A 19,193-nucleotide genomic window follows, 5' to 3' on the forward strand; every position below is an offset into this window, starting at 1 on the left:
GACACTCGCAGTGCAGTACTGAGGGAGTGCTGCACTGTCGGAGGTGCCGTCTTTCGGACGAGACGTTAAACCGAGGCCCCGCTCTCAGGTGGATGTAAAAGACCCCATGGCACTTTTGAAGAAGATTTGTGGCCAATATTTATTCCTGAAACAGCATCAATAAAACAGATTATCTGGTCGTGTATCTTATTGCTGTTTGTGGGATCTTGCTGTGCGCAAATTGGCTGCTGTGTTTTCTACATTACAACAATCACGACACTATATTTGATTGGCTGAAAAGCTATACAAAACCCTGGTTAGACCGCACCTGGAGTACTGTGAGCAGTTCTGGGCACCGCACCTTCGGAAGGACATATTGGCCTTGGAGGGAGTGCAGCGTAGGTTTACTAGAATGATACCCGGACTTCAAGGATTAAGTTACGAGGCAAGATTATACAAATTGGGGTTGTATTCTCTAGAGTTTAGAAGGTTAAGGGGTGATCTGATCGAAGTTTACAAGATATTAAGGGGAACAGATAGGGTGGATAGAGAGACACTATTTCCGCTGGTTGGGGATTCTCGGAGTAGGGGGCACAGTCTAAAAATTAGAGCCAGACCTTTCAGGAGCGAGATTAGAAAACATTTCCACACACAAAGGGTGGTAGAAGTTTGGAACTCTCTTCCGCAAACGGCAATTGATACTAGCTCAATTGCTAAATTTAAATCTGAGATAGATAGCTTTTTGGCAACTAAAGGTATTAAGGGATATGGGCCAAAGGCAGGTATATGGAGTTAGATCACAGATCAGCCATGATCTTATCAAATGGTGGAGCAGGCACGAGGGGCTGAATGGCCTACTCCTGTTCCTATGTTTCCTGAGGTTGTGAAAGGCGCTATATAAATGCAAGTCTTTCTTTTACTTGAGTAATTGGCTTAGGTCTATTGGAGGGAATGGCTTACCTTTAACTTGGATTAGCATTACAGCTGACCGCATATTGAAGTCAAAGTCAAAGACAGTGCATCGGTATTCTCCTTCGTCCCTCTTGGTCACCGCGTGCAATCTGTAGTAGCCCAAGGCGCTGAGCTGCTTTCCCTGAGATTCAGATCCAACAGTCAATGTAGTTCTGACTTCACAACATACCGCGGAGGTGGGTGTAATGTTAACCCAACCCGCCTGGCAGGAACGGGGCGAGGCTGGGACGAGTTTAAGCCTAAAATCGGACGGGGGCGTAAAACGAGGCGTGCGACCTGAACCAGTCCCATTCGCGTCGGGCGGGTTAGGTTAAAAGTAACCCCCCTCACCCCCCGACCCAAGCATTGGTCCTCCAGTGGTTTAGTCGGGGGGTGGTGTCGGGGTCAGGGTGGGCGGGGATAAAACGAGCGTTCACCCCATTCCCCGTCGGGCGGGATTAGGTTAAAATCGGGCCTGCAGTGTGCGAGCTGAAAACCGACAAAATCAATTGGCCCCCTGGGGAACCACACTCTCCTTGTACCTACCAGCACTCGGAGGGCTAGTTTGGCAGATTGCCAGCGGTAGAACTGTATCGCTAGTGATTCTACGAGCAGCAATACAAAGCGAAGACTCGTCCCAGTCACTAATGGAACAGCTAGCCGCTCCATTACCAGAGAAACAAGACTTCAGATCAGCTCTCCGTTGATCAACGTTGTTTGACCATCTGCTTGTTACAACTTACATCCTTTTCCCAGAGATACTCTGCTGGTGAAGGGTTGGTGTCGGCTGTACAGTTCAAGATGACGGTGTCCCCCTCTCTGATGACGTCATTGGATGGGTCCACTTCTATCGTAACATGCTCGATTGGATCTGTACACGGGGGAAGGGAGAAAACAAGTCCCGCTTAGGGGGGGGTGTAAAGAGAATTCCACGCGATGCCATAGCTAACTGGGATATCAGAATCATGTCATAGAATCATAGAAAGTTACGGCACAGAAGGAGGCCATTCGGCCCATCGTGTCCATGCCGGCCGAGAAAGAGCGATCCAGCTTAATCCCACTTTCCGGCACTTAATAAAGTCACACCAATCGAATTTTGGCAAGAGTTTCGAGGAAAGAAAGAAAGATTTGTATGTCTTTCATGACCTCAGGCCGTCCCGAGGCGCTTTACAGACAACAAAGTACTTTTGAAGTGTAGGAAATGCGGCAGCCAATTTGCACACAGCAAGGCCGCACAAACAGCAATGAGATAACGACCAGACAATCTGTTTTTTAGTGATGTTGGTTGAGGGATGTATATATATCGTCCAGAACACCGGGGAGAACTCCCTTGCTCCTCTTTGGAATAGTGTCCTGGGATCTTTTGTGTCCACTGGAGAGGGCAGACAGGGCCTTGGTTTAACATCTCATCCAAAAGACGGCACCTCCGACAGCGCAGCGCTCTCTCAGTGCTGCACTGGGAGTGTCAGCCTAGATGTTCTGCTCAAGTCTCTGGAGTGGGGACTTGGACCCACGACCTCCTGACTCATAAGCAGGCAGGCACGGCCTCGGTCTCATGCAAAAGGTGGCACTTTCGACAATGCCTTAGCTGCCGCCTCCGCCGACATAAACGACAGTGACTACACTTCTAAAGTAGTCCATTGGTTGTAAAGCACTTGGGGACATGCTGAGGCTGTGATAAGGCCTGCAAGTTCTTTCTTCTGACGTCAAGGCCCAGAACGTTGAGGTTTGAAGAAGCAGGAGAGAGAATGAGGCACGTCAAGTAGTGGTAGTTACGCAGTGCCAAGTTTGGGGTTTAATAACTTGGGGATTATAGGAGGAAGGCAAACTTGAAGAATATGAGACGGTGAGGTCCCAGGAAAGAATAGTTAAAATAGAAGGCCATCAATGATTTCAACACACTGAACATATAAGGCAGGAGAAGATGGGGCTCTTTTCTCTAGAAAAGAAAAGCCTGAGGGGTCTCTTGATAGAGGTCTTTAAAACTATGATGGGGTTCGATAGGGTAGATATAGAGAAGATGTTTCCACTTGTGGGGGAGTCCAAAACTGGGGGCTATAAATATAAGATAGTCACTAATAAACCCAAGAAGAAATTCAGGAGATACCTCTTTACTCGGAGAGTGGTGTGGATATCGAACTTGCTACCACAAAGAGTAGTTGAGGCGAATAGCATTGATGCATTTAAGGGGAAGCTGGATAAACACATGAGGGAGAAAGGAATAGAAGGACAGGGTGAGATGAAGAGGGGTGGGAGGAGGCTCGTGTGGAGCATAAACACCGGCATTGACCAGTTGGGCCGAATGGCCAGTTTCTGTGCTGTAAAATTCGATGTAATTCTAAGAATGATGGTATATGTGGAAGTTTGGGGGAAATGAGGAGGAGTGGGGGTGTTGGATCCTCAGGAGCAATGGTAATAAAAGCATTGAGAAGATAAAACCTAGAACAAAGATAGAGAATGATTAGAGCCTAAGGAGCAGAACAATCACCTATCAGACAAGTTTTTTCTTGTATACTGTTCAACAGTGTGAGAGGAGGTGGTAGAAGACATGGCAGCAGTATTCAGGTATTGAATGGACTTAGGCTTCACAAGGAGTTAAGAGTCAATACTTACAGTACACGTCTATCTTAACCGGCTCGGAGCTCTGTGTGTCACTTCCCTCTTGGAAAGGATAAACCACTTCACAAAAGAACTCGGCATTGATGTCGTTCTTGCTCAGCGTATAATACAGGGTTGACTCTATTGTGTAAAGCCTGGTGTTCTGGTTCTTCATAATATGAATTTTGATCTGTGTTTCTGGAAATATAGAGGCACAGCATCTGAAAATCAGGAACAAGCTCGGAAATCTCTGGTGAAAACCGTAGAGAACTGGGATATCGTTGTCTACGTCATGAAAAGTACAGTTAATTCGCAAACGTACCTTCAAATCACGAGGCAGAACAAGAGGCTCTTTATTGAATATTATCTGATCCTGTAATCTACAGAGGGATAGTTCACTTTTCATTTTGTTCAGTCTGGATTAGTTCTGTATTCCCTAGTGCGTTAGTGAGCTCCATTTTCCAGAATCTGAGCTAGGTTGGTGCCCACCGGAACTACAGAATACTGAGCTAGCATGCGTTCTAGAGTACGGAGCTTAGCAACTCTCTTCAGAATGCAGAGTTGGCTTTGGTTCTAGAACATTGAGCTCACAAAGATGCTGCAGAATATGGAGTTGGCTTAAGAACATAAGAAATAGGAGCAGGAGTAGGCCATACGGCCCCTCGAGCCGTCAATAAGATCGTGGCTGATCTTCTACCACAACTGTTCTTTCCCACCCGATCCCCATATCCCTTAATTCCCTTAGTGTCCAAAAATCTATCGATCTCAGTTTTGAATATATTCAACGACTGAGCATCCACAGCCCTCTGGGGTAGAGAATTCTAAAGATTCACAACCCTCTGAGTGAAGAAATCTTTCCTCATCTTGGTGCTAAATGGCCGATCCCTTATCCTGAGACTATGCCCCTAGTTCTAGACTCTCCAGAACATAGTGCTCACAAACGTGCTGCAGAATATGGAGTTGGCTTAGGTTCCAGTACATCGAGCTTAGAGACACTCTACAGAATGCAGAGTTGTCTTAGATTCCAGAGCACTCTACAGAATGCGGCTTAGATTCTAGAACACTCTGCAGAATGCTGAGTTGGTCTAGATTGTAAAGTGCATGTTTAGCTCTGTATAAACAGATGAATTAGTCATTCTTCTCATTGCTGTTTGTGGGATCTTGCTGTGTGCAGTTTGGTTTCTGTACTTGCCTCTATAACAGTGACTGCACTTCAAAAGTAATTGATTGGCTGTGAAACTCTTTGGGATGTGAGAAGCACCAGACAAATGCAAGATCTTTCTTCTTTTCTCTCTATCCTAGAATCTAAGTCAACACTGCATTCTGTAGAGTGTTGCTGAGTTCTCTTCTAGAATGTAGGCCAGCTCCACATTCTGTAGAGTGTCAGTGAGCTCTGTATTCTAGAATATAGGCCAGCTCCACATTCTGTAGCGTGTCAGTGAGCTCTGTATTCTAGAATATAGGCCAGCTCCATATTCTGTAGAGTGTTGCTGAGTTCTCTTCTAGAATGTAGGCCAGCTCCACATTCTGTAGCGTGTCAGTGAGCTCTGTATTCTAGAATATAGGCCAGCTCCACATTCTGTAGAGCTTGTTGAGCTCTGTATTCTAGAATATAGGCCAGCTCTATATTCTACAGTGTTAGCGAGCTCTATATTCTAGGATATAGGCCAGCTCTATATTCTAGAGTGCCAGTGAGCTCTGTATTCTAGAATATAGGCCAGCTCTACATTCTGTAGAGTGTCAATGAGCTATGTATTCTAGAATATAGGCCAGCTCTATATTCTAGAGTGTCCAGTGAGCTCTGTATTCTAGAATATAGGCCAGCTCTATATTCTAGAGTGCCGGTGAGCTCTGCATTCTAGATTCTAGGGCCAGTGTTATATTCTGTAAAGTGTTGGTTCTCCCATCACCAGCTGCAAGCCCAGTCTGGCAGTTCTGTCCTTCAGGACTCGGCCAGCTCGGTCAGCAGTGATACTACTGAGCCACTTTTGCTGATCGACATTGAAGTCCCCCACCCAGAGTACTTTCTGTGCCCTTGCGACCCTCAGTGCTTCCTCCAAGTGGCGCTCAACATGGAGGAGGACTGATTCATCAGCTGAGGGAGGGCTGTAGGTGGTGATCAGCAGGAGGTTTCCTTGCCCATGCTTGACCTGAAGCCATGAGACTTCTTGGGATCCAGAGTCAACAGTGAGGACTCCCAGGACCACTCTCACCTGACTGTATATCACCATGCCCGCACCTCTGGTGGATCTGTCCTGCCGGTGGGACATACCCAGGGATGTTGATGGAGGAGTCTGGGATGTTGGGTGATAGGTATGATTCTATGAGTATGGCTATGTCAGGCTGTTGCTTGATTAGTCTGTGGGACAGCTCTCCCAATTTTGTCACCAGTCCCCAGATGTCCGTGAGGAGGACTTTGCAGGGGCACCTAGACTGGGTGTGCCTTTGCCATGTCCAAATTCGATGCCTGGGTTGCAGCTGAGCGATGTGTCTGGTTTTATTCTTATGTTCCTTTCCAGCGGTTTTGATACAACTGAGCGGCTGGCTCGGCCACTTCAGAGTGCAGTTAAGAGTCAACCACGTCGGTGTGGGACTGGAGTCACGTATAGGGCCAGACCAGGTATGGACGGCAGGTTTCCTTTGCTAAAGGACATTCATGAACCAGTTGGGTTTTTACAACAATCTGACAGCTTCACGGTCACTTTTACCGATGCCAGCTTTTTATTTCCAGATTTTAAAAAAGTTTAATTCAAAATTCTCAAACTGCTATGGTGGGGATTTGAACTCACGTTGGCCTGGATTGGAAACCAAAAGCACATGCTTAGTAATATTGTGGCATTTATTTCTTGTTTTTATTTTTAAACGTTCCCTCTATTCGACTGCCGACTCTTCTAGAGTAAGGTTTTTGCAGTGCAGTGGTTAGATTACTGAACTAGTAATGCACAGGCCTGGACTAATAGGATCAGAGAAAGTGAGTTTAAGTCCCACCAGGGATTTGAGAATTTGATTTCAATTTAAAAAAAAATAAAATCTGGAAGCTGGTATCAGTAAAAAAGATTGTTCTAAAATCCCAACTGGTTTACTAATGTCCTCACTCAGTCTACCTGTGACTCCAGTCCCACACCCACTGTGATTGACTCTTAACTGCTCTCTGAATTTAAATAAACAGATTTAAGATAATTGACAAAAGAGTCAGGGGGGAGACGAGGAGAATTTTTTTAAACGCAGCGAGTTGTTATGATCTGGAATGAAGCAGATTCAATAGTAACTTTCAAGAGGGAATTGGATATATACTGGAAGAGGAAAAATTTGCAGGGCTACGGGGGAAGAGCAGGGGGAGGAGTGGGACTAATTGGATAGGCACGATGGGCTGAATGTCCTCCTTCAGTGCTGTATGATTCCATAATTCTATGAAGCGGACTAGCAAGCCGCTCGGTCGTATTGAACCACTTTCAAGAAGCAGGCCCACTATTAGCTTTCAAGACTGAGATCGATAGATTTTTTATGAGGTAAGGGTATCAAAGGTTATGGGAAAATGGAGTTGAGGTACAGGTGAGCCGTGATCTAATTGAATGGCGGTGTAGGCTCGAGGGGCTGAGACAAATAGTAACACACCCTCCCCCTCCCCCCGAACTAAACACCCCCTCACCTAACTTACCACATACCAACAATCCTAGCTGGCAACGTCCTGTTTTGTGCGGTTCAGTTTACCCTCTGTAAACTTCAGCTCATCCAAAACTCTGCTGGCGTATCCTAACTCGCACCAAGTCCCGCTCACCCATCACCCCCTGTGCTCGCTGACCTACATTAGCTCCCAGTCTGGCAATGAGCGACCATAACAGATGGAGAGTGAAGTAGTTGAATCCGAAACTAGGGTCCTGAATCTAAATAAAGGAAATTACGAAAGTATGAGGTGCGAGTTGGCTATGATAGATTGGGGAACTTTACTAAAAGGGACGACGGTGGATAGGCAATGGCTAATATTTAAAGAACGTGTGTAGGAATTACAACAATTATTCATTCCTGTCTGGCGCAAAAATAAAACAGGAAAGGTGGCTCAACCGTGGCTTACAAAAGAAATTAGGAATAGTATTAGATCCAAAGAAGAGACATATAAAAATGCCAGAAAAAGCGGCAAGCCTGAGGATTGGGAGCAGTTCAGAATTCAGCAAAGGAGGACAAAGAGATTGATTAAGAGGGGAAAAATAGAGTATGAGAGTAAACTAGCAGGGAACATAAAAGCTGACTGTAAAAGCTTCTATAAATATGTCAAGAGAAAAAGATTAGTGAAGACAAATGTAGGTCCCTTACAGTCAGAAATGGGGGAAATTATAATGGGGGATAAAGAAATGGCAGAACAATTAAACACATACTTTGGTTCTGTCTTCACAAAGGAGGACACAAATAACCTCCCAGATATGTTAGGGAACCAAGGGTCTAGTGAGAGGGAGGAACTGAAGGAAACCAGTATTAGTAAAAAAAATAGTGCTAGGGAAATTAATGGGGCTAAAGGCTGACAAATCCTCAGGGCCTGATAATCTACATCCCAGAGTACTAAAGGAAGTGGCCCTGGAAATAGTGGATGCATTGGTGATCATCTTCCAAAATTCTATAGACTCTGGAACAGTTCCTACAGATTGGAGGGTGGCAAATGTAACCCCACGATTTAAAAAAGGAGGGAGAGAAAAAACAGGGAGTTACAGACCAGTTAGCCTAACATCAGTAGTGGGGAAAATGCTAGAGTCCGTTAGAAAAGATGTGCTAACAGAACACTTGGAAGGCATTAACGGGATTGGACAAAGTCAGCATGGGTTTATGAAAGGGAAATCATGCTTAACAAATCTACTGGAGTTTTTTGAGGATGTAACTAGTAGAATAGATAGGGGAGAACCAGTGGTTGTGGGTATTTGGATTTTCAGAAGGCTTTTGATAAGGTCCCACACAAGAGGTTAGTGTGCAAAATTAAAGCACATGGGATTGGGGGGAATATACTGGCATGGATTGAGAATTGGTTGACAGACAGGAAACAAAGAGTAGGAATAAACGGGTCTTTTTCCGGGTGGCAGGCAGTGACTAGTGGGGTACCGCAGGGATCAGTGCTTGGGCCCCAGCTATTCACAATATATATCAATGATTTGGATGAGGGAACTAAATATAACATTTCCAAGTTTGCAGACGACACAAAGTTGGGGTGGAATGTGAGCTGTGAGGAGGCTCCAATGTGATTTAGACAAGTTGGGTGAGTGGGCAAGAACATGGCAGATGTAGTATAACGTGGATAAATGTGAGGTTATCCTCTTTGGTTGTAAAAACAGAAAGGCAGATTATTATCTGAATGGTGATAGATTGGGAAAAGGGGAGGTGTAACGAGACCTGGGTGTCCTTGTACACCAGTCGCTGAAATCGAGCATTCAGATGCAGCAAGCAGTTAGGAAGGCGAATGGTATGTTGGCCTTCATTGCAAGACGATTTGAGTTCAGGAGCAGGGATGTCTTACTGCAGTTATACAGGGCCTTGGTGAGACCACATCTGGAGTATTGTGTGCAGTTTTGGTTTCCTTATCTGAGGAAGGATGTCCTTGCCATGGAGGGAGTGCAACGAAGGTTTACCAGACTAGGCCTATATTCACTAGAGTTTGGAAGAGTGAGAGGTGATCTCATCGAAACATATAAAATTCTAACAGGACTAGACAAACTAGATGCAGGGAGGATGTTCCTGATGGCTGGGGAGTCCAGAACCAGGGGTCGCAGTCTCAGGATACGGGGTATGCTATTTAGAACCGAGATGAGGAGAAATTTCTTCACTCAGAGGGTGGTGAACCTGTGGAATTCTCTACCACAGAAGGCAGTGGAGGCCAAGTCATTAGATGTATTCAAGAAGGAGATAGATATATTTCTTAATGCTAAAGGGATCAAGGGATATGGGGAAAAAGCGGGAATAGGGTACTGAGTTAGACGATCAGCCATGATCATTTTGAATGGCGGAGCAGGCCCGAAGGGCCGAATGGCCTACTCTTGCTCAAATTTTCTATGTTTCTATGTTTCTAATGCTTCAATCTTAAAATTCTCATCCTTGTTTTTAAATCCATCCATGGTCTCGCCCCCTCCCTATCTCTGTGACCCCCTCCAGCCCTACAACCCTCCGAGATCTCTGCGCTCCTCTAATTCTGGCCTCTTGCGCCTCCCCGATTTCCTTCGCCCCCAACATTGGCGGCCGTGCCTTCAGCTGCCTGGTCCCTACGCTCTGGAATTTCCTCCCTAAACCTCTCTCTCCTCCTTTAAGAAACTCCTCAAAACCTACCTCTTTGACCAAGCTTTTGGTCACCTGTCCTAATATCTCTTTATGTGGCTCGGTGTCAAATTTTGTTTGATAATTGAAGCACCTTGGGATGTTTTACTACGTTAAAGGCACTATATAAATGCAAGCTTCTGTTCTTGCTCCTCACTGGGTAGTGCACATGCTATCGAGGCATCGATGGTGCATTTCTTAAATCCAGTCAAGCAGAGTCAGGCAATGGGGCGTTCATTTAAATGGAACTGTTAATCAAATGTAACTTCCTACAGGCATCGAGGACCGGCCTTGGCAAGTCGAGATAAAACTTGTACAGAAAGATAACACCTGTATTGATATGAAATACCCAGATACTGAGTCACTGTAGAATTCCTCTTACATGGGAGTGAAGTAAATACACACAACAATCCCCAGACATAACAGGCTTGCTCTCACATAGTTACCGGGTAAGATTACCAGTGGAATTAAAACTGGGGGGGGGGGGGGTGGGTAACACTGCGGTTCCCGAATTCCCTCGGACTTTCCGCTGCTGCGCCGTCGTAACTTTGCCGGAGGCACGTCGGAAAACCTGCATCCGTGCGCCGATGGGGTTTCTGCCCCTTCATGATTTTGAACACCTCTATTAAATCTCCCCTTAACCTTCTCTGCTCTAAGGAGAACAACCCCAGCTTCTCCAGTCTCTCCACCCAACTGAAGTCCCTCGTATCATGAGTTCTCAACGGGAAGGGGCATTTCAGCCCCCAACCTCAGCAGAGCAGCTCTCACGGCCTCTTTGACCGAGAGTGATTATGTATCTAATAGTTCGGAGCCATGAGACCACCAGCACTGAGATTGAACGGATCGGATGATGGCGGGCCTCCTGCCCAGTGGGCGGCTTATCGGAAAGACCGCGGGGTGCGCCGACCGCCGTTTCCTCCCCCTCCGTCGGCATGAATGGCCTGCCGGTTTCCCCACCGCGTGCCAATCCACGGTCTCAGAGCAGTCCGCCTGGTGTGCTCACCACTCGTATCAGCCCGGGCTGGATTCAGACTCAGGTCCTGGCAGGTGAAAGGACACCGTGCTAAAGTACTGCAGCAAGTGGCCCAACCACATCGAGAGCTCCGATTTTACGGTGGGACCAGGGCAGGTTCGGTTCAGGCGCCCGTTTTACATATCTGCTAAAGAAATGTATTGACTGGAAAACAGGACGGATAGTAAAGCCACAGACCAAGAAGGCCGTGATAGGGGTTTAGGCATCAGCTGTAGCTCAGTGGGTAGCATTCTTGCCTCTGAGTCAGAAGGTCATGGGATCAAGTCCTACTCTCGAGACTTGAGCACACAATTCTAGGCTGATGCTCCCAGCGCAGTACTGAGGGAGTGCTGCACTGTCTAGAGGTGCCATCTTGCAGATGCGACGAAAGACCAAGACCCCGTCCGCCCTCTCAGGTGGACGTAAAAGACTCCACGGTCATTATTTCGAAGAAGAGCAGTGGAGTTCTCCCCAATGTCCTGGCCGATATTTATCCCTTAACCAACACCACTGGTCATTATCACATTGCAGTTTGTGGGATCTTGCTGTGCGCAAATCGGTTGCTGCGTTTCCTACATTACAACAGCGACTCGACTTCAAAAGTAGTTCATTATCTATAAAGCGCTTTGGGACGTCCTGAGGTGGTGAAAGGCGCTATATAAATGCAATTTCTTTTTCTTTTTACAGCAGTGAAAGCAAAAGGTGGCATCAGATCCCAAGTTTCTCACCGTTCCGGTTAGCAAGCAGCACTTTGCCATTCTTATACCAGGTGATGTTACCGACAGGATAGCCGTCCCTCGTGATACACTTCCCAATCTGCGGAAAAAAGTCACAAACTTAAAGGCAAGCAAAGTAAAACAAAAAGAGTGTTTTTTGGGTTAATTTTGGGCTCATTCGGGTGAATCTTGTTGCCAAGGGCGATGGGGGCTTTTCCATATTCGGGGAGGGAGGGAGGTTAAAATTCAACTTGGTGGGGGAGCAAAACAAGTGGTATTGGAATAGCTGCCCGATTAACCTTTCCATTTTTAAAATTCATTCTCAGGATGTGGGCGTCGCTGGCATTTATTGCCCCTTGAGAAGGTGGTGGTGAGCCGCCTTCTTCTTGAACCGCTGCAGTCCATGTGGTGAAGGTTCTCCCGGGTGGGGAGTTCCAGGGTTTTGACCCAGTGACGATGAAGGAACGGCCGATATGCGTCCAAGTCGGGACGGCATGTGACTCGGAGGGGAACTTGGAGGTGATGGTGTTCCCGTGCACTAGGGTCGTGGGCTTGGGAGGTGCTGTCGAAGAAGCCTTGGCGAGTTGCTGCAGTACATCCTGTGGATAATACACACTGCGCGGAGGGAGTGGATGTTTAATTAGAAAGGAAAGGACAATCGGACGGGGTGGATAATGGGCGCCCGATCCGTTACCACCCGTTTTTGCGCCCTCTCCAAGTTGAATTTTACCCCATCCCCCAAGGGCATCCTGGGCCTAGCAATCGGCGGCAATGCTCGGCTGGAGTAAGTGCCCGGGAGTGACCTGCAGTGACCTCCGCTGAGCCATGTGGGGTCAGGGCGAGGTCAACTACTTTGCCTTTGGCTGGCAGATGCCCGCACCACTATGGGGGCACGCTGAACGACCCCAGGGATGCTGGGATGGGGGGGTGGTGGCATAGGCGAAGCCGTGCCTGCCCAAGTAAAATGATTAGATGCCCTTTCAGGGCAATCAATCTCCATCAATGAGTCTACAACAGACCTAGACATGAGGTGAGGAAAACCCCCAGTGGTGGAGAGCTTTGGGAACCATTGGTCCAAAGTCACCTGTTCCTCCCAAGCCTGCTCCACTGACCACAGATCATGTCTCAAGTTACTCATATACTGGATCACAAAATATTATTTTCTGAAAGAAACTGGCATTTGAAAAGAATCAACACTTCCACCGTGTCCCTCTACTATTCCACGCTCCTAATGGACTCTTCCTGTTCCTAAAAGAGTCTCCCGTTCTTGCGACACGACAGCAGAACAGTTAGGTCCGATTGGAAATATCGGCCGACACTGGGGTGGGAATTTCATGTCCAGGCCTTGCTTCCCGGGAGCAATCTCAAAGCGATGGCGTGTAACTCATCGTCGCAGTCAGCAACCCAACCCAGCCCGTCTGAAAATATCATTACCTCAGAATGTGTTCCAGCTGTAAATGTCAGGTAGTTTTCTATTAGCTCAGGTTTGGAGGGAGACTCTGCAAGTGAAGATAGTTACATTAGATCTCGGCAGCACAGAGTCTGTCACAGTTACCCACAGCACTTCCACAGCTCACCAATGCATTGTCTATCTGTCTATCTATCTATCTATCTTTCTATGTATGTATGTATCTATCTTTCTATCTATCTATCTATGTATCTATCTATCTGTCTGTCTGTCTATCCATGTATCTATCTATCTATCTGTCTGTCTGTCTATCTATGTATCTATCTATCTATCTTTCTATCTATCTATCTATGTATCTATCTATCTATCTGTCTGTCTGTCTATCGACCTATCTATCTATCTATCTATCTTTCTATCTCTCTATCTATCTATCTATATTTCTATCTATCTTTCTACGTATGTATGTATGTATCTATCTTTCTATCTATGTATATATCTATCTATCTGTCTGTCTGTCTGGTCTGTCCGTCTGTCTGTCTATATGGTCCGTCTGTCTATCTGTCAGGCCTAGTAAATACCTCTGAGGACCAAAGAAAGCCACTAGGGGGATAGTGGTGAGATGGTGGGATGGGCAAAAATGGGTGCAGATGGAATTCAGTCAGAAAACGTGAGGTAGTACAGTTTGATTAAAAAAAAACAAAAGTGATAATAATATCTGAACGGGAGAAGGTTGGGCGATGTAGGAGAGCAGTGGAATTTGGAGGTTCAGGTTCCCCGAGACATTAAACGCGGACGTCAAGCGGCTGAGGTCATAAAAAAAAGCTAACGGAATACTGGGCTTTATGGCAAGAGGTACAGAATATAAAAGCTAAGATGTAATGGTGGATCTATGTAAAACCCAAGGAAGACCACAGTCGGAGTATTGCGTACAGTTTCAGGCCCCAGGCTATAGGAAGGATGTTGAGGCAATAGAGAGAGGACAGCGCAGGTTCACGAAGATGCTGCCTGGGGTGTGAGGAAATATGAATATGAAGAAAGACTTGGAAAAAAATGGACTGTTTGTAAGAGGGTTTGTAACAGAGACGATTACGGAGTGGATAGCGGTGTTTCAAATTGTGACGGGGAGATCGAAGTTGTACAAGGCCAGATCGAGGTTAGATGGTTTTATCCCCAGAGAATAGTGGACCTCTGGATCAGGCTGCCGACCCGTGCGATGAACGCCAATTCGCTGAATTCCTTCAAACAAGAGCTGCACCTGTTTCTGGCTGAGGTGGAGATCACCAAAAGGCAGGATTATCAGGGCCAGAGAGATCTCCTGGTCCAGTTTCAATCGCCAAATGGGTCCGAGAGGAATTTCCCAGATTTTCTCCCCCCCAAATTGGCCTGGGGTTTTAATTTGGTTTTCCGCCTCGCCCAGGAGGTCACATGGTTTGGGGGGGGTGGGGTGGGGTGGAGGCTTGTATTTACTGTGATATACGAGGTATCACAATCGTGTGGGATAGGCTGGATGAACCAGAGGGTCTTTCCTTGTCCGTCATTGTTTGTAAACTCTTTCTAGTGATTGAGAGATCTGGAACGAAGGGGCATAGATTTAAGATTAAATATATCAGAGATTTAGGACACAAAGCAGGAGAATTTTGTTTTTCTTTACACACAGCGGGTTGTGAGGTTGTGGACTGCACCAGTGGGATTAGTGGTTGAACACAGTGAGGATGTAGGGAGGAGGACCAGTGAATTTGAATTGAAATGTTCAAGAGTCAATTGAAATTTTCAAGACTGAGACCGATAGATTTCTGTTGGATAAGGGCATCAAGGAATAAGGAGCAAAGGCGGGGAAATGGGGTTATAGTACAAATCGGCCATGATCTAACAGAATTGAGGAACAGGCTTAAGGGGCTGAATGGCCACCTCCTGTTCCTATATTCCTATTTACAACAAGAGAAGAAAGCTCAGATGAATAGTGATGATAATTGGAAATATATCGGCCGTTCCTTCACTGTCGCTGGGTCGAAATCCTGGAACTCCCTACCTATCAGCACTGTGAGAGAACCTTCACCACACGGACTGCAGCGGTTCAAGAAGGCAGCTCACCACCACCTTCTCAAGGGCAATTAGGGATGGGCAATAAATGCCGGCCTCGCCAGTGACGCCCACATCCCATGAACGAATAAAAAGAAAGATTGCATCAATGAAACAGAGACAGGAAAGGTTGCAATGGAGGGAATATAGAGGCTAGAAGAGAGAGAGAAACCTCCTCTGTCACACAACAACCAGTTTCTTGCATCATGCTTATAGTTTGAGAGGAACTTAGGAACAGAAATAGGCCATTCAGCCCCTCGAGTCCATTCTACCATTCAATTAGATCATGGCTGATCTGTATCTTAACTCCATCTACCCGCCTTGGTTCCATAACCTACGATGCCTTTGCCTAACAAAAATTTATCGATCTCAGTTTTGAAGTTTTCAATTGTCCCTCAACCTCAACAGCTTTTCGGGAGAGATGCTTAGCTCGAAAAGCCTCCCAGATATGGGAGCAGTAATTAAAGAGTGGCAGAGATATTCTCCTTTTAGGCTGCTTAAGAGCATTCAACATTGAATGCAGGAGTTGGGATGTCTTGTTGAAGTTGTACAGGGCATTGGTGAGGCCACACTTGGAGTACTGTGTACAGTTCTGGTCACCCTATTATAGAAAGGATATTATTAAACTGGAAAGAGTGCAGAAAAGATTTACTAGGATGCTACCGGGACTTGATGGTTTGACTTACAGGGAGAGGTTAGACAGACTGGGACTTTTTTCCCTGGAGAGTAGGAGGTTAAGGGGTGATCTTATAGAAGTCTATAAAATAATGAGGGGCATAGATAAGGTCGATAGTCAAAATCTTTTCCCAAAGGTAGGGGAGTCTATAACGAGGGGGCATAGATTTAAGGTGAGAGGGGAGAGATACAAAAGGGTCCAGAGGGGCAATTTTTTCACTCAAAGGGTGGTGAGTGTCTGGAACGAGCTGCCAGAGGCAGTAGTAGAGGCGGGTACAATTTTGTCTTTTAAAAAGCATTTGGACAGTTACATGGGTAAGATGGGTATAGAGGGATATGGGCCAAGTGCAGGCAATTGGGACTAGCTTAGTGGTATAAACTGGGCGACATGGACATGTTGGGCCGAAGGGCCTGTTTCCATGTTGTAACTTCTATGATTCTATGATTCTATGAATCAGTGGAAGGCACCTTCCCTCAGAGTGAGTTAGGAGTGGTACTCACTGAAGACCGCGACATTAGTCATAGAGTGGTGCTCCGACCCATTCTTCGCCGCTTGGCACTTGAACTGTCCCTCGTCCTCGATGCCCACGGATCGGACCAGCAGCGTCCCGTTCCCCTGCGTCTCAAAGTGGCCCACGGCTGTCGGCTTCTCATCGCCCCTCACCACAGCGATCTGCTCCCACTGCTCCTTGGAGCTTGTTTTCTGGTAGAGAAACGCAAAGGGAGGAAGCAAGAAGACTTAAGGATGATCGCAGTCTTTTCACCGGGGTATGGGGGGGGGGGCATGATTTTCCTTGGGGACGGTCATAACCCAAGGCGACATCTTGCCTATTGACGCTGTGGGAATTCCCAGGGGGTCAGGGCATTCATGTAAAGTGGGTAGGCGCCTCCGCCAATACTGGCCCAACTGGGGAGCCCCTGCCTCAGTTACACCAGAGGGGAGGGGAGCCAGCAGGGGAGTTAGTGGGACGGGACAAAGAAACGGCCCTCATGCAAGTGGAGAGACTGTAGAAGTTGGGATTGTTCTCCTTAGAGGAGATTTGATAGAGGTGTTCAAAATTATGAAGGGTTTTGATAGAGTAAATAAGGAGAAACTGTTTCCACTGGCAGGAGGGTCGGTAATCAGAGGACACAGATGTAAGATAATTGGCAAAAGAACGAGAGGGGAGAGATAAGGAGAATTTTGTTTACTCAGCAAGTTGTTATGATCTGGAATGCGTTGCCTGAAAGGGCGGTGGAAGCAGATTCAATAGTAACTTTCAAAAGGGAATTGGATAAATACTTGAAAAGGAAAAACTTTCAAGGGCTGCGGGGAAAGTGTAGGGGAGTGAGGCTAATTGGTTAGCTCTTTCAAAGAGGACGCACAGGCACGATGGGCCGAATGGCATCCTTACTATGAAATTTACCAGCTTTTTCCCAATTGGCCGGTTTCCCCGCTAGTATTGATCGATCCACGAGAGATTGAAGCAAGAGATTCTGGGCCTTGAACAAATTAACAGTCTCCAACACCCTCCCTTAGCAACAATGGACACCAGGGGCACTCATGCGTTGCTAAGGGTGTAAATGCAGGAAAGACATCAGGTCCCATCCTTCCCTCGTTTGCAGGTGGGCTGGAGGTTTTGGCCGGTGGGCAAAGAGGCCGAGGACCTGGTGTAATCAGGTCCCGGCCCACATTCCCACCTCTTTCGATGACAACAGTGGAGAGGAGATCCCGAAAGGGCCCGAGGAACTTCTTCTTTTCCACCTGTTCTGCTCCCAATGGAGCAAGTGGAGAAAGGTAATCGATGGCCTCCGGGTTCGATTAACCTCCCCTAGGAAGGGTTCGAGACCTTCATCAGGCCATCAGGACGATTCAAGCCCACCCTCAGCTGGCGTGAGGCCTTATAAGGGCATATTGGGCAGAGTTTCCAGGGAATTCCCCCCCCCCCCTGCAGACTAGCCCATTTGATGTAGTGGGGTTGGGCACCCCTGTACTGCACTTTACAGGGACACTTTGACCAGGGCCGAATTAGACAGATTTATCTTCCAATGAGGGAAGCAGCAATGAGAGTGAATTGCCAGCCCTGCCAAATTCAAATAAAGCAACCCAGTTGCAAATAAACCACGAGCGGAAACAAGAATGGAGCAGCTCACCGGAGGGTGAATCTCGAGAGCTTCACTGGACTTACGGCCAGCGCTTGTAGCCTGGGTTCTGCAAGAAGGAACATGCATTTATACAGCGCCTTTCACAACCTCAGGACGTCCCAAAGTGTAGCGCCTGTTGTAATGTAGGAAAGGCGGCAGCAGATTTGCGCACAGCAAGATCCCACAAACAGCAATGAGTTAAATGACCAGATAATCTGTTTTAGGTGTTGGTTGAGGGATAAATATTGGCTTAGGACACCAGGGAGAAACATAGAAACATAGAAAACAGGAGCAAAAGTAGGCCATTCGGCCCTTCGGGCCTGCTCCGCCATTCAAAATGATCATGGCTGATCGTCTAACTCAGTACCCTGTTCCCGCTTTTTCCCCATATCCCTTGATCCCTTTAGCATTAAGAAATCTATCTATCTCCTTCTTGAATACATCTAATGACTTGGCCTCCACTGTCTTCTGTGGTAGAGAATTCCACAGGTTCACCACCCTCTGAGTGAAGAAATTTCTCCTCATCTCGGTTCTAAATGTCATACCCCGTATCCTGAGACTGTGACCTCTGCTTCTGGACTCCCCAGCCATCGGGAACATCCTCCCTGCATCTAGTTTGTCTAGTCCTGTTAGAATTTTATATGTTTTGATGAGATCATCTCTCATTCTTCTAAACTCAAGTGAATATCGGCCTAGTCGACCCAATCTCTCCTCATACGTCAGTCCTGCCATCCCAGGAATCAGTCTGGTAAACCTTCTTTGCACCCCCTCCATGGCAAGGACATCCTTCCTCAGATAAGGAGACCAGAACTGCACACAATACTCCAGATGTGGTCTCACCAACTCCCCTGCTCTTTGTCGTAATAGTGGCCGTGGGATTCTTCACACGCAACTGAGAGGGCAGACGGGGCCTCGGTTTAACGCCTCAATCGAAAGACGGCACCTCTGACAGCGCAGCACTCCCTCGGTGCTACACTGGGAGTGTCAGCCTGGATTATGTGCTCGTGTCTCTGGAGTGAGGACTTGAACCCAGGGCCTTCTGACTCAGAGGCGAGAAGAGTACATGTACAGGAGCTGACGCTGAGGCACACACGGGCTGTACAGTACCAGACGGGAGCGAATCGTTCCCTTTTATCCGCTGTGTGCTGTACATGTACAGGAGCTGACGCTGAGGCACACACGGGCTGTACAGTACCAGACGGGAGCGAATCGTTCCCTTTTATCCGCTGTGTGCTGTACATGTACAGGAGCTGACGCTGAGGCACACACGGGCTGTACAGTACCAGACGGGAGCGAATCGTTCCCTTTTATCCGCTGTGTGCTGTACATGTACAGGAGCTGACGCTGAGGCACACACGGGCTG

General features: G+C 47.1%; 1 protein-coding gene across 1 annotated transcript in view; it reads right to left on the bottom strand.

Moving 5' to 3' along the window:
* The window catches only part of LOC137304934 (CD166 antigen-like), a 47,353-nt gene that overhangs the window by 23,623 nt on the left and 4,537 nt on the right, over positions 1 to 19,193 (bottom strand). Inside the window, exons 3-8 of the mRNA XM_067973719.1 lie at positions 16,208 to 16,409; positions 12,979 to 13,043; positions 11,557 to 11,644; positions 3,544 to 3,726; positions 1,674 to 1,801; positions 940 to 1,072 (exon numbers count right to left, since the gene is read on the bottom strand). Coding sequence (XP_067829820.1) covers positions 940 to 1,072; positions 1,674 to 1,801; positions 3,544 to 3,726; positions 11,557 to 11,644; positions 12,979 to 13,043; positions 16,208 to 16,409 — 799 coding nt within the window. The remainder of the gene's footprint in view (positions 1 to 939; positions 1,073 to 1,673; positions 1,802 to 3,543; positions 3,727 to 11,556; positions 11,645 to 12,978; positions 13,044 to 16,207; positions 16,410 to 19,193) is intronic.

Source organism: Heptranchias perlo, chromosome 39 (assembly GCF_035084215.1).
Source record: "Heptranchias perlo isolate sHepPer1 chromosome 39, sHepPer1.hap1, whole genome shotgun sequence".
In the NCBI taxonomy this organism is placed as follows: Eukaryota; Metazoa; Chordata; class Chondrichthyes; order Hexanchiformes; family Hexanchidae; genus Heptranchias; species Heptranchias perlo.